Source organism: Genypterus blacodes, unplaced genomic scaffold (genome assembly GCF_046128005.1).
Source record: "Genypterus blacodes isolate CSIRO-AG114 ecotype Tasmania unplaced genomic scaffold, CSIRO-AGI_Gbla_v1 ptg000029l_1, whole genome shotgun sequence".
Taxonomy (NCBI): domain Eukaryota; kingdom Metazoa; phylum Chordata; class Actinopteri; order Ophidiiformes; family Ophidiidae; genus Genypterus; species Genypterus blacodes.
Genome location: NW_027466842.1, coordinates 574,809 through 588,852, shown reverse-complemented (window position 1 = coordinate 588,852; position 14,044 = coordinate 574,809). Strand labels below are relative to the sequence as shown.

At 45.5% G+C, this 14,044-nt stretch overlaps 1 protein-coding gene across 3 annotated transcripts; it reads left to right on the top strand.

Annotated features, from left to right (window-relative positions):
- Positions 1 to 6,680: 6,680 nt before the first annotated feature.
- nr2f6a (nuclear receptor subfamily 2, group F, member 6a) lies at positions 6,681 to 14,019 on the top strand. 3 transcript variants are annotated; one of them, XM_076144714.1, is made up of 7 exons: positions 6,681 to 7,532; positions 7,912 to 8,019; positions 8,364 to 8,690; positions 9,201 to 9,295; positions 10,539 to 10,870; positions 11,000 to 11,246; positions 11,765 to 14,019. In XM_076144714.1, exons 3-7 carry the CDS (start codon positions 8,422 to 8,424, stop codon positions 12,037 to 12,039), a joined length of 1,218 nt encoding a protein of 405 aa, XP_076000829.1. In that variant the 5' UTR covers positions 6,681 to 7,532; positions 7,912 to 8,019; positions 8,364 to 8,421; the 3' UTR covers positions 12,040 to 14,019. The 3 variants fall into 3 exon arrangements, with proteins under 3 accessions (XP_076000829.1, XP_076000831.1, XP_076000830.1); XM_076144715.1 differs by lacking the exon at positions 6,681 to 7,532 and adding an exon at positions 7,612 to 7,787; XM_076144716.1 differs by lacking the exon at positions 6,681 to 7,532 and having other exon boundaries at positions 7,609 to 8,019; positions 10,542 to 10,870.
- The last annotated feature ends 25 nt before the right edge of the window (positions 14,020 to 14,044 follow it).

Genomic DNA, 14,044 nt, shown 5'->3' with positions numbered 1-14,044 from the left:
GGGCTGTCCACTCATTCTCCCTGCTTGATTTATTCAGACAGCTAGAACACCGAGTGGGAGACGGAGGAGGGAAGTTGACACAATAAAAATAATTTAAGATTTGGTTGCTGATACGCTGTAAGCGCCTGCACTATGCTTTGCTTTTCAAGTGCGCAGAGAAAACCTTATTTACCGTATTTAAAACAAGAATTTGACCCGGCTTGTTCAGTTTTATGTTTCATTTAATTTATCCAAATGTTGCACCATAAAAAGGCAGAATTAGGATAACCCTTTTTTTGTGACATTTCTTCCAACCCTGTAAAATCAAAACTTTCCAAAAAAAAGTATTTCTATTATTTGCTCATTATATAATACATACCTTTCCTTGACTATAGATTCAAGTAGAAAATCAGAATCTTTCCAGGTTCAATAAATTATTTTAGAATTTCTTGTTGTGTTGTTGTGATTTCACTGTGCTCAGGTTTTGCAGTCTAAAAAGGAAAATCCTAATTTTGAGTGAAAGTGTTGACAAATGATCAGCTATACCTGAGATATGGGAAAAATTTTAAATCCGCATTTGATCACATTTTGGCTGTTTTTAGTAAAATGTTAGGTTTCCAATAAAGGAGGAAAAACATCTCCTACACGTTGTTAAATATTTGTACCTACATTATCAACTATCACTAAGAACTTGACAGATTTAAATTAGTATAAAATAACACTTATAAACACAGACTTATATATTCAATATCCAGCATATTGTACTTACGTACATCAATATTCAGTACCATTTGACACACGCACGATATTGAGTCATGGAAAACACTGCCACTTAGTGGACATGAATCATATTGCAGCTGAAAACATTGCTGCTGCTGGGTTTGTTTATACACTTTATGTATTAACTGATATGAATTAGATAAATGATCTAAACATTTAACCAAACCAGTGTTTGTTATACCAAATATGGCTGTATAAGCTGCACATATTAACTGACCTCTCCGTCACTAATACATTTCTCCTGAACTTTTACACAAAAGGCTAACCTTCAAATATAAACAGAGAATTTGGATATTTATTTTACATATTTCCCATATTTCTGTTTGAAGTGTGGTGATGGTATTTAAAGATGCAGCTAAAATCAGATTGAAGAGTTCATTTCCGAAAGCAAATCGAAACCTTTTAAGATTTGTCTTTTTTTAATTGTGCATTCCACATAATAATCAAGCTGATGTTGTGTTAACATAAAATAAATCAACACATAAAAAAAGTAACATTTATGATTGACATTACTTGGAGTGCATTTGATTGTTTTTCATGCAAACTTAAAATTCAGCAGTATGAAAGAATCACACGACTGCACTTCCTCCTCTCTCCAGCAGTGGGAGACACCACCTGCCTGTAGCAAACACCGAGGCGTGACAGCCCTCTTCCTAACCATAACGCTTGACTCACAAACAGAATCAGACTGTGACATTTGTTCTCGCACGCCTTGAGGTTTCCCGCAGGAGATGTTCGCTAATTGGTAACTTGCTCTGAGGGATGTTGTTACCCACATCACAGCCGTGTGCCGGATCAGGTGGTGGGGCTGAAAGAAAGAGCTCTCTGTTACTGGCATGTACAGAGGGGACAGTGCAGGGGACGTGGTAAATACTTCAGCTGTCTACCAGACTGTAGTGAGACAAATTAACGCTACGGTGCTAAATAACTGCGTGTGCCTGGTGGGTCTGTGTTAGGTGAGGAGAGTGAGACGGCTTTCTCTTGTCGTGCACGCTTCAACTCCTAAAATGAACATGTGGCGACGCACACAGACACAGTGCCGCTTCGGCGGGTTAAATAATTCAGCCGCTCATTTATCATGACAATGCACGATCATATCAAAGCCAGAATTGGTGAAATGAATTTCCTAATAGGCAGCGTGATGTGCAAGACTCTCAGATCATTTATTCAGCCTGGATTTTCATTTAAAAATAAATGACTTGCTGTGACCAGTGGCTCCTGTGCTGATGTGATAAGAGACACTGTAGCATGCATATCAAAGATATTCCTTTCATGCTGCACTTATCTGCATTCTTCAATTCATTTCTCCTGAGCCAAGAGGCAGCTGGGGCATTAATTGCCAGAATGAGGAGCTATGGCTCATAATGTTTGGAGGTACAGTGGGGTTCTCGTTCCCATCAGTGATGTTTAATGGGTGAGAAGACTGATGAATACCCAGGACTTAATCCCCCCACTTCTCTGTGTCCTCAGCCCAGCAGATGTTTTCCCTTTGACCCTCACAAAAGGCCCCTGTTTTTGTTTCCAGGCTTGTCCATTCCTTTAAGGTCACAGGTCACTCTGGTCTCAGGGAGAAGCTGTCACTGCAAGTCTAAACATTTGACGGTCGTCGGAGCGTGATGAAGACGCCGTCCCAGTGAAACAGCTGCACGGTCGCCTCATGGTTGCTTTAAGTAAAGACCTACTTTCCATATGCTGATGTGGTTGGGAGCATGCTGCTTACACCCTGAGATCAAGTTACTGCGGCCGCCTCAGGGAGAGGGCTGGCCTAACTTTAGGACATTCTTCCACGGGGGTGTGATCATATAACTGGAGCTAAAAGGTTAACTTTAGGGGCTAATACATTAACTTCAATCACATTGAAGAGAGGGAGGGAGAGAGGGAGAAAAGGAGAGAGTGGGGAGTGAGGAGTGCTCAGAAAAACAAACAAGTGGGGGTCTAATGACTCTTCACAAGAAATCGTCTTCAACAGCTTCAATGATGGCAACACATGAAAGTAACCTTTGGGATATAAAAACACACTTATTCATCAAAACTACCCAGATGACTCACTTCTGCACTTCTGCTCACTGCACTTCTGGTCTGACTCGGCATAGGCTGGTTGGTTTCGGTGAGCGGTTTGCTGCATAGGTTCTAATCATGATGTGGCACTGTTCTCATATCACAGCAGTGGGAAAAGCCCCATTAGTAAATTAGTAAATGATCTTTGATGAGCGAACAGGCCGCAGACGCACTGTATTCCTAGTCCTCCCTTTTGTGCTACTTTTTAAACTTGTGACATCGTCTTGGGTCTGCTTCTGCAATCTAAAACGAGTGACGGATCTGTTTTCCACACCGTCAGCAACATCTTACATCTTACTTCATTTCTTCTGCTTTGAGAACGGACAACAGACAAAATTAAAAGAGGATGTTAAAGGGTTCCACAATCCCCCAGCCCTATGGCGAATGTTGCTCTGTAGGCCTGGCACTAGAATATCAAGCACCTATGACCTAGACATAAGAGTTTCACATCAGCAAACAGCACTGGAGGTCTGCACTCGCTGTAACTTTGTGAATAAAGGTCAGATTTGCACATACATTGACACAAAAATCCAAAAGGTAATTTTTTTTCGGTGATGAATTTGAGGAGCTTTCGTTGGTTGTGAAGTTATAATACAAATATGTGTGTATGTGTGTGTATACGTGTGTATATGTGTGTGTGTATGTGTGTGTGTGTGTGTGTGTGTGTGTGTGTGTGTGTGTGTGTGTGTGTGTGTGTGTGTGTGTGTGTGTGTGTGTGTGTGTGTGTGTGTGTGTTGGGTGCTCTGGGTCTCTCCGTTTAATATTCAGTCTCATTTAATGCTTCACTCTGAATGTTCCAGATTTATTACTGCGGGTCTCCTTAGAAAAAGGATTCCACAGATGCAATGCCGGCTGCCAGATTGAGCCCCACAGAAGGAAGAAAGAAATATGCAGACAGAGTAAAAGTAGTATTTTTCCCTCTAGGCTTAAGTGGTTAATAGTTCTGCCGGTAATATCACCCTGTGCGTAATGGGTAACTGTCAGGCTGCACGGAAGTTTGACGCATGCTGTACGGTGCCATGAATGCCTGGTAATTGCGGTGCTATGACAAGCAGGGATGGGGGGGGGAGAGAGAGAGAGAGAGAGAGAGACTGTGCAGGCAGGAACACGTCATCAAATCCCCCGTCAGGTCGGGTGGTAGAGGTGTGTTGGAGCAGAGGTCACATTTAGGGATTTAGGCTCTGAGTTCCGGACGCTTTTTTTAGTGCTCTTGCAGTGTTTCAATCCCGGCGTATTACACAGAGAGGATAACTGGGAACGCTGTAAATGATGAAGGTTGATGAGGAAATTGTGAAGGCTGCATTGATCCCTCTGGAAGAGGTGTGTGTGTAAGTGTTTGTGTGTCTAATATATCTGTCATGTTGGCAGCTTGGTTGGACATCATTCGCAGTCTTGCATTTCTGGATTCCTCACCGGGGGCGACCGCATTCCTGACCGCTGGGTTCAGAGGTCGCGTCACCCTGCCCCCAGTGGGATCCGTCACACACAGGCTCACACTCGAGTGGAAACAGAGCCACAAACCATACATCACTTCTGGAGAGACAACCTGAGGTGTATCTTTAAAGAATCTCACATTAAACGAAACATTCTTTTGTAACATCCAGGTTTTCTACATTTTTTGCCAACTAAATCCCACAAATGTTCCACGAGGTCGGACATTTACCGTGGTGCAATCGCTTTACACAGGGAATCAAAAGATAACATCTCATAGAAATGAACACGAGCTGCTTTGCTGAGATGATGTGAGAGATTTCAAGGACATAAACATACCTGAAATATTTTGGCTTCTCAGTTTCGGTATCAACATATCAAGGTTATTTTCGTTATTAAAGATTCCCTCGACTTTTCTGGGAACTCTCGGGATAATTAATTCAGTGTTTGGTATCAGCCGGCTTCATGTGGCAAAGCCGTTAAGTAAACTACTTCAGGAGAGGAGGGTCCCCAGATGGACACCGCCAAAGATCAACGGTCAAACTCTGAGGAGGGTCTCCAGCTTCACATACCTCGCACGTCACCTGGACTCTTGGTACACAAACAATCCGGACACAGGCTCTTCTTCCTCCGACAGCTGCGGAAACTCAAGGTCTCATCCTCCATCATGAAGACCTTGGACCTCCTGGTACGGGGTGCTGCTCGGCCTGCGACCCTGCAGAGAGTGATACATTGAGCTGAACGCACCTCCAGAACATCTCCTCCCACCCTGAAGGACACCTATCTGCTGATTTTACTGTTATTGTATTGATCCTGTTGCTATGTTGCACCAAAACCTCTGCACCACCGAGAGAGAGAGAGAGAGAGTTTCTATGACTTGAAAGAAGCGTAGGAATTTGCCACCATCATGTTATTGTGGCAAACTGGAGCTGCTGTAGTTTGCCAAGATAGTATGACCATGTAAAGCCTGCATTTAACCCATCCTTACTATGAGGAGCAGTGAGAAGCCACAATGCAGCATCCACATTTAACAGACGAGTTAAATACACGTTTCTGATGATGACAGAAGGCAGAATACTACAGGGACAGGATTCAAACCCAGGACCTTATTGCTGAGAGCTAAGAGTGCTAACCTCTGTGCTGCCAAGTAATGTACTAATATAACCAAATTAGAAACTATTGATATAATTATAGGTTTGTTGGCTAGCTAGCCTATAGTCTGTAACACACACACCACACACACCAAGTCTTTCACAGGACCCTTTATTTGACAAGCCTAATCTTAACCAGCACAAGAAGTGACAATAAGCAGGCACACTGGACTAATAAAGGGGACTTTCATTGAAATGACCACATACACACACACACACACACACACACACAGGCCTCTGATGAGCCATTAGCAGCACAATGGCAGGGACAATGCTCCACTGTCACACAGGCATTGTGCTCTGCAGGAGGTAAAGCTGGATTTAGATTTAGGAATGTCATAAACATGTCGGAGGAGAAAAGAATGCCTTCAAAATCTCAGTAAACAGCTTCTAGATAAGACAACATGTTGCATATAGTGTGTCCTTCGAGGGGGGGGAGGGCGCACACACACACACACACACACTTTCATCTCTGGCTATCTGCGCCTGCACCCACAGTGGAAACGCTCCCTGCGATGAGCCGCACATTAACAAGCTGATTCATCACTTATCTCTTAAGCTCCTTTCCGTGTCCTCTCCTCCCTTTATCTGAGCTTGACCCCTCGGTTTGGGCGACGCGGGGAGACGCAAAAGTCAGTTTGACCTTTCGTGCCAGCCTCCGACACAAATCACCGCGTCCTCCACAAAGCGCTGAGACGCGCCGCCTTTTTTGAGGAATGAGCCGCGGCAACAAAGCGGTCACCTTTATTTCCCACACAATGGATCAAAGTGGGTTATTGGAGGGGAGGGGGGGAGAGATGGATTCTAACTCTGAGTCGAGGTCGCCGCTGTTTTCTTTGCCGGCTTATATAAAAGAGAGTTAAAACTTTCAACAATGTCGCATTCCGCTGAAATTGCAAAGGGACGCGACAAAGAGCGTCTGACTTGTCTGTATTTGTTGGAGAGCCTTCAGGGTGATCAGGTATTGTCGGGGTGGTTTTGGCGTTAGGCCTTGGGGTCATGCTCTCTGCATCTCTGAGGAGATAGATCCTCCACATTCTTCCTGTGCGTGTGTGTGTATGCTGCCCCACACAGCCCACTCTCTTTGCTCTTTGACTCCAATGGCCATATAAGGCAGCCGGCACCATGGTAACCACAGGGCTTGAATAGCAGTGTCAAATCCCTGGGAGCGCACACACATACACACACACACACACACACAGACTTCCCCCTCCCCCTCTTTACACACACCCTCTCCCTCCCTCCCTCTCCTGCTCCCCCTTGCTTGATCTCTCTCTCTCTCTAACACACAAATAGGTTGAGGAAAACAGACAAGAGCGAGCGAGGGCGAGCAGACGCTGTGTGTGTGTGTGTGTGGTGGTGTGACACCTCCAGCCTGTCTTGGGCTGTGGCCATTTTCTTGAATCCTAATTTGATTTGTGGAAGCCAAGAGAGAGGTGGAGGAGAAGAAACCCCTGTCCATTTCCACCCCCACCTTGCTGTGCGCCTGAGCACTGAGGAAAGGCTTCACACACACATACACACATGCTCTGGACGGAAAGCTGCACACAGGGCTAGGCCGCAAGTCATTAGTTCTTGGTGGGCAAGCACTGACAAAAGGTTGGAAGGAGAAACCCGCATGAGTGCTTGGAGAGCAAATACAGGAACTACGGAAGGCTGAACGGACGGAGGGCTCTCTTGTTTTTGGAAGGAAGAGACCCCGAGCAGCACAGAGGACACTGCCATAACCGAGCCGTCTCGCTAGAACACACGGGGACGAAAGGAGCACTTCCTCCTGCTGGGGATCTATTTGAAACGAGACACAGGGGGGGTGAGAAGGACAAGCGAGAGGCTGGGGTTGTATTTTGGAAGTCGGAGCGAGGAGTCCACGTAACCCTGCTGCTGCTGCTGAAGAAAGCCACAGCCACATGAAAGTGATGCTGTGTGGTCATCAAGTTGTTTTGCTCGCCGCTATCCGGAATATCTTCTTCTTCGTGGGTCAGAATGCTGCTCTCGCCCAGAGGATTACAGCAGAATAGGAGAGCTGCGTTTGCGCTCTCGGTCTGGCTGGATGGAAGGAAGGTCTAGAGCCAGAGAGGGATTTGTTATTTTCCAACACGCCTGTTGGATGAAAGCTTTACCGCTCTCACTGAGGTAAGACCGGCATCATTTTATACTGAATTTCCGCGTAGATTAAGGTGAAGGCTGAGGCAGAGAGCCGACAGATAGCTCTAATGTGAACAACCATTGCAATGAGGAAGTCAGAAATTGCATGTCGGGGTTACTTTAAGAGAGGTGGTCATAGCCTCTCCAGGCATGTGTTAAGGCGAGCTACACCGAGGTCCTTTTTCAGCCATTACTGTTGCTACAGAGACGGAGCAGGGAGTGTGTGTATGTAGGGCAGAGGAAGTGAGGAAGATTTACACCTTGTGACACCGACGAGTAGCCTGAATATCACCGTCTCGTTCACACTGTTTTGTACAAAAAAAGTGGCGTCTTGTCCGTTCGACTCATTGTTTTCCTGTGTAAAAAGGTTTCTCGGCTGAAGCGTGAAAGCGTCTGGCAGCGACCCGGAGCACCTCCACCCCCGGGGAACGGCGAGGAAGAAGGGCGACAACGACAGCGACTAGCGGGTGTCAAAGTGAGGAAGATAACAGCGAGCAAAAGTAGAAAAAGTTGCCCGAGTGAAGAAGAGCGTTTCCAGGTCATAGTGGAGTGGGAGGAGACTGTTCGGCTCTTGTTTATCCTGCCACCTCCTCCTCCTCCTCCTCCTCAACCACTAGAACCCATTTTTCCCCCTGATTGACATCTGCTTATGTAGCCGCAGGAGTTTTGTTTGGACTCATTTAAGCGCATTGTAGCGTGTAAACCAGGATTTAATTAACAAATGCGTACGTAAACACCGACATTGAGAAAATACTGAAACTCTTTCCCCCCCCCCCCAACAAAACCCCTCTTTTGTTGATATTTATGTTACCTTGACAGCAACCAGAACTCTTGGCTGCTCGTCCACTTTCTTCCGCGCGGGTTTGGTTTCCAAGCGATGGCCATGGTGAGTGGGGGCTGGGGAGATCCCAACGGGGGCACCAACGGTTTGGGGGAGAAGGGTTACCTGCGCGGGGAGGAAGAGGACGGTTCGCCTCAGGCCGGAGGCAGCGACATGGAGGCCGGAGACGAAGACAAGGCCTGCGTGGTGGACTGCGTGGTGTGCGGGGACAAGTCCAGCGGGAAACATTATGGCGTTTTCACCTGCGAGGGATGCAAGAGCTTCTTCAAAAGGAGCGTCCGCCGCAACCTGAGCTACACCTGCAGGTAAGCGAGCCAGGGGCATTGTGGGTAACCCGGTTTTTATTTATTTACCTTTATATTTCATTTTTGTTTAAAGTGTGCTACAACCTCACATTTGTATTTAGTTTTTAGTAATTTATTTTATATTCATTTTTAATATTATTTTTTATCTCAGTGTATTTATTATTATTTTTTGCTTGGCTTCTGTCAGTATTTTTTAGAACATGTGCATATATTTTGTGATTTATGTCATTTTACATATTTTATTAGTTATTCAACTATTGCATTGGTATTTGTTTATCTGTTTGTTGTTGTTTGGTGGCCTGTAGGTTACCAACACTCCAAGCTTCTCTTTGTATATAGGTGTTAAAAATGTGATTTACCAACTGCCACATGTGACCTACAGGACATTTCATTTCCATATATGTAAAACAAAGAGTAGCTGAGAATCTTACTTTGAAAGCTGGTGCTTTAGTATTTGTTTCGTATGGATGTGCTTAACGGAAGTGTGTGTTTGTGTGTGTGTGTTTGCAGGTCAAACCGAGAGTGTCAGATAGACCAACACCACAGGAATCAGTGCCAGTACTGTCGTCTTAAGAAATGCTTCCGTGTGGGCATGCGCAAAGAAGGTATCTTCCCATCCTGATTCCTAAGGCTCCTGTCCGTCTCCTTGAACATACTGCTATGCATGCATTACTTCAGATAATGCAAATGTATTACAATAGTATGACAATGATAAAAAATAATGGTACCTTATCAGCTGCTACAGGAAAAGATCAATCATAGTTAACTTGAATTCGGCCTTTGTCATTATCTTGCCTGTTCTGCAACACAAGTCCCACAGACTAGAATATATTCCCCACATGGCCGTCTGTGTCCTATCATGGCTAAGTTAGCCACGCGTGTCAGCTCGATGCCACTAACTAAGTGGCTTAATCTAGTGGCTGTGTAACAGTGACGGAGGGGGATACAGTGCTAAGACACCTGCGTCCCTGAGCCCATCTATCAGCCTTAAGCCTCGGCATGAACCTCCACAAACCCTCCAGTTTGTTGGCTCGATTGAGTAGAATCCAATATGGGATTTCAGCTTAAGTGGTGAAGCCTCAACTGGGAATTCTTTCCTTTCTGATAGAGACCACAAATAAGTAAATAGTCAGCATACAGTATGCGGCAGTTGGAAGCCATTTTCAAGCATTTACTGGAATCCTATTCCTCTGTAATCTGAGTGTTTCTTCACTCAGCTGCTCCCAAACTTATACTTTTTGATGATGTAATTATCTATTGTTGTAGTAAGGGTTGAGATGTGAAACACAAAGACATCAGTTGTTTTTTCTACTCTCCAATAAAATGGACCCCTCCAAAGTGATACAATATGGCTCCCTGAAGGGGGATTATCTTTGCATGACCACCTCCAGGAAGGTCAAAGTTCAGGGTCAGCCAGAGGCACAGCCGCAGGGTTGATTGAACTTCCATGTCATGCTCAAGGACACAAGCAGGGACCAGATGCTCACTACAGGGACCCATGTTTCCAAACTGAACCCATCATTGGGTCGCTGCATTTTTCCTTCAGAATTACAATTTCAGACTGGATGTAAAGTTTCAAAGCAAAGTACAATTGTCTTTGTTGAAGAATAAGTGCTCAGTTGTGTTAAATTTGATGTAGAATTATAGTTTCTTTGTTGGGTGAAGCCTGTAAGTGAATAGTTGAGGGTAAAGTGCCGTTGGAACTCAGTTTTAACTTCTCTGTTTTTTCCTCCTAACCCCCTCAATTACCTCTCCTCCCATCTTACCCCATTTCTCTCTGATCTATCCTCCCCTCCTCTCTTCCCCCCTCCCCTCCCCTCCCCCCTTTGTACCCCAACCCAACTACAGCAGTTCAGCGTGGTCGGATCCCACCTCAGCCCAGTCTCAGCCCCTCCATCACGCCCATAGGCGGCGCCAGCGGGCTCGGAGGCGGAGAGTTCTACAACAACAACAACGGAGGGAGCGGCGGAGGTCAACCGGTGTCGGAGCTCATTTCTCAGCTGCTGCGCGCTGAGCCGTACCCCAACAGTCGCTTCGGACACCAGTACAACCAGCAGACCGGTCCAGATAACGCCATGGGCATCGATAACATCTGCGAGCTGGCGGCCCGGCTGCTCTTCAGCACCGTGGAGTGGGCCAGGAACATCCCATACTTCCCTGAGCTCCCAGTGTCAGATCAGGTTAATACTTTAACTCTTTAACACTAATGTCCTCATATAGCTACATTCAGTGGAAACTCATAGATGATGGATGATAAAGTGAGACGTTTCCACCAAAGCAATTGAGTTAAACTGCAGTAAACCCCACAGGTGGCGCTGCTGAGGCTGAGCTGGAGCGAACTGTTCATCCTGAACGCCGCCCAGTCGGCCCTGCCGCTCCACATGGCGCCCCTCTTGGCTGCGGCCGGCTTCCACTCCTCCCCCATGTCTGCGGAGCGAGTGGTGTCCTTCATGGACCAGGTGAGGGTGTTCCAGGACCAGGTGGACAAGCTCACCAGACTGCAGGTGGACTCGGCTGAATACAGCTGCCTCAAGGCCATCGCACTGTTCTCACCAGGTGATCTTCAACTGCTTCGTCTGTGTCTTTATCTGTGGCTGTGTAGTGTGAGAAGCACCTAAGATAGCAACTTTTAGTGGATAAGGAGTCAAGGCAGCACTCAGATATGGTGTATGTGAGTAAATAAAGCACTGAAGTGCAGTTTGCCACATTAGTATCTACGAATCTACTATGGCACCATCTCCTGGTGTATTCATGCAAATGCAACATTACTACTGTATTGCGAGCAATCAATAAGCAGCTTTTTGCGTTACAGCTGTGAGTGTGAAGCTTATTGTGAGACTATGAACTGGTTGTACTCTACATGTCCATGTTAGGATTGGATGTCTTTGGTTGAGCGCTGTATGTTTCAGGTACTTGACGGTACATTGATGATGTATTGCCATTTGTATTAGTTCCCCTCAGAGACCTTTCATATGATTTGATTTGAACCTTCCGCTTGGCCGATCACGACTCTTTACGTAAGCTGTCCACACTGCTCACTTACTCTCCTCTCCTCTCCTCTCCCTCTCTCTCAGACGCCTGTGGGCTAACGGATCCGGTCCACGTGGAGTCTCTGCAGGAGAAGGCTCAGGTGGCTCTGACAGAATACGAGAGGATGCAGTACCCCAGTCAGCCTCAGCGCTTTGGCCGCCTGCTCCTCCGCCTCCCTGCGCTGCGGGCCGTTCCTGCCAACCTCATCTCGCAGCTCTTTTTCATGCGTCTGGTAGGCAAGACCCCCATCGAGACGCTGATCCGTGACATGCAGCTCTCCGGAAGCTCCATCAGCTGGCCCTACGTCCCAGGACAGTAGCCCCCTGACGGACGAGGTCTCCGTCCGGGATTAGTGACGACAAGAACCCACAGGAAACCTCCTGACTCATCACTATCCATCTGTGTGGTTGTCGAACTGCAGTGCCAGCTGGCCATCATACGTACTGTACTGTAACTGCTCTATACACCCTCATGAAACGAGCCCTCTGTCTCCACGCGGGCCTCCAGAGGAAAGAGGAGCCCGTGCCAGGCTGGATCTGTGTTGTTGCCAGCCCCAGAAGTTCTGGTGCCAGGTCTCCAGACCAGAGACTCGTTCTTCCTGCTGGGCTCCAAAATTGCCACCACAGCCAGTCATGTCAACACCCACACGCCACAGTAAAGACACAATAACATGTAGAGGGCAGCACCACCCTGCTACAAACGCAGATAGAGGACAAAACGGTGCAGCCACTGAAGGTCAGCGGAACAGTTTGACACGCTGAGCCTCCTCTTCTCCATGGATAACCATTTGTGATACAGTGATCTTTTTTATCAACATTACAGCATCATATTACTCTCATCAGATGTAACTCAGCAAATGGTTTGAGGATCAGAAACTGGTTGTGCAGTGAACAAAACCCGGCAAGGGTCCCGACACTGTCCGAGGAACAGAGATGACGTTTAAAAAAAAAAACAAAAAAAACAACCAAACCAACCAATTTTCACCAAAGTCTATAATATCGTCCCGAGTGATGGTATGCAAGTGGATCCATTAAGTAGAGAAAGAGATGAATGGACTTAAGATTCATTGGCAGGGCTCACTGTTGCCATAGTTGAAGATATAAAAAAAACAAAGGCCAGTTTCATGAGAATGGACTAATACCTCACTAGACATCAGAATGCTTTAGTCTGATCAAAAACAAACCTCTGTAAATGTTCTTCACCAGAAACCGCCTTCTTTTTGACAACAGCCTGCCTTGTTATTCAATATGAATTCGGGATAATTACGAAATACAAAAACAAGTCTTGAAAGCATCACAAACGATTCATCTCGTGTCTTTTTAAAGATCCCCAAAGTAATTACTTGGGTTTGAGACATGAAGGATGGATTCTGACTAGAGTGGATTCAGCTCCGACGGCCTGATTGCACACTTTGTTTTTAATGGTAGACATGTATGTACATCAAACAGGGGTTCTCCCGTTTCAAATATGACAAGATACCAACAATGAGGTTCATGAATACAGGCGGCTATCTGAGTTTTTAAGCACCATTACCTGGAAATCGACCAGTTAAATACCAGTTTACGGATGCTGTTTTTGTGGGAAACAACTCCCTGAAAATGTACTGAAGTGTAAATACGTTGAGGCCAATTTGTCTTTTTTGCATGTTCAAATGTTGTTTTTGGATCTTTGCTAAGTTGAAATGGTTTCGTTCTTTACATGCTGTAATTCAGGAAAAGATTCATTTTAAACATTAACGTATTTCTTTCACTGTTAGCTCCTTAAATGTTTTTGTAAATGTATTTACCTGAAAATACCTCTGATGTTACACGGATGGAAATGCGGATTGTTCACGCTCTTCTTCCTCAGCCGTCCCAAATGTCTCTCCGACGTTGATCTGAGACCTAAACGGGTGAGTGAAGTGAGAGAAAAAAAACCGATGCCAAAACGTGACACTATCTGTGACGAAGATGAGGGGACGGACAATGATTTACCTCACACAGGTGTTTCAAGAAGCGGGTTTACAAAATCAATAAGTAACTTTTAAAGGAAACAGAATAAATCATCTCTAAATAAAAGATTCAAATTAATTGATGTCATATTTGTCGAGTCATCAATATTCCCAAATCACCATTTTCCCCTCAATAGAAGGTTGTAATTATGCTTCTTGAAATATCCACTGGAAGTTATTTGAACATTGTTTTAGTCAATGACTCACACCAGTATATCAGAAAAAAGACAAAAAGATGAATATGCTCGTAATGTTTTCTTATCTTTGTGTTGCTGATTTCAATTTTTTTAAGTTTCATGTGTAAGAAAATGTTATTAAAAGAGTCACGAGATGA

Coding starts and splice junctions, on each gene's coding strand:
- nr2f6a (XM_076144714.1), top strand. CDS start 8,422: ATGGCCATGGTGAGTGGGGGCTGGGGAGATCCCAACGGGGGCACCAAC. Junction 8,691..9,200: donor AACCTGAGCTACACCTGCAG/GTAAGCGAGCCA, acceptor GTGTGTTTGCAG/GTCAAACCGAGAGTGTCAGA. Junction 9,296..10,538: donor TGTGGGCATGCGCAAAGAAG/GTATCTTCCCAT, acceptor ACCCAACTACAG/CAGTTCAGCGTGGTCGGATC.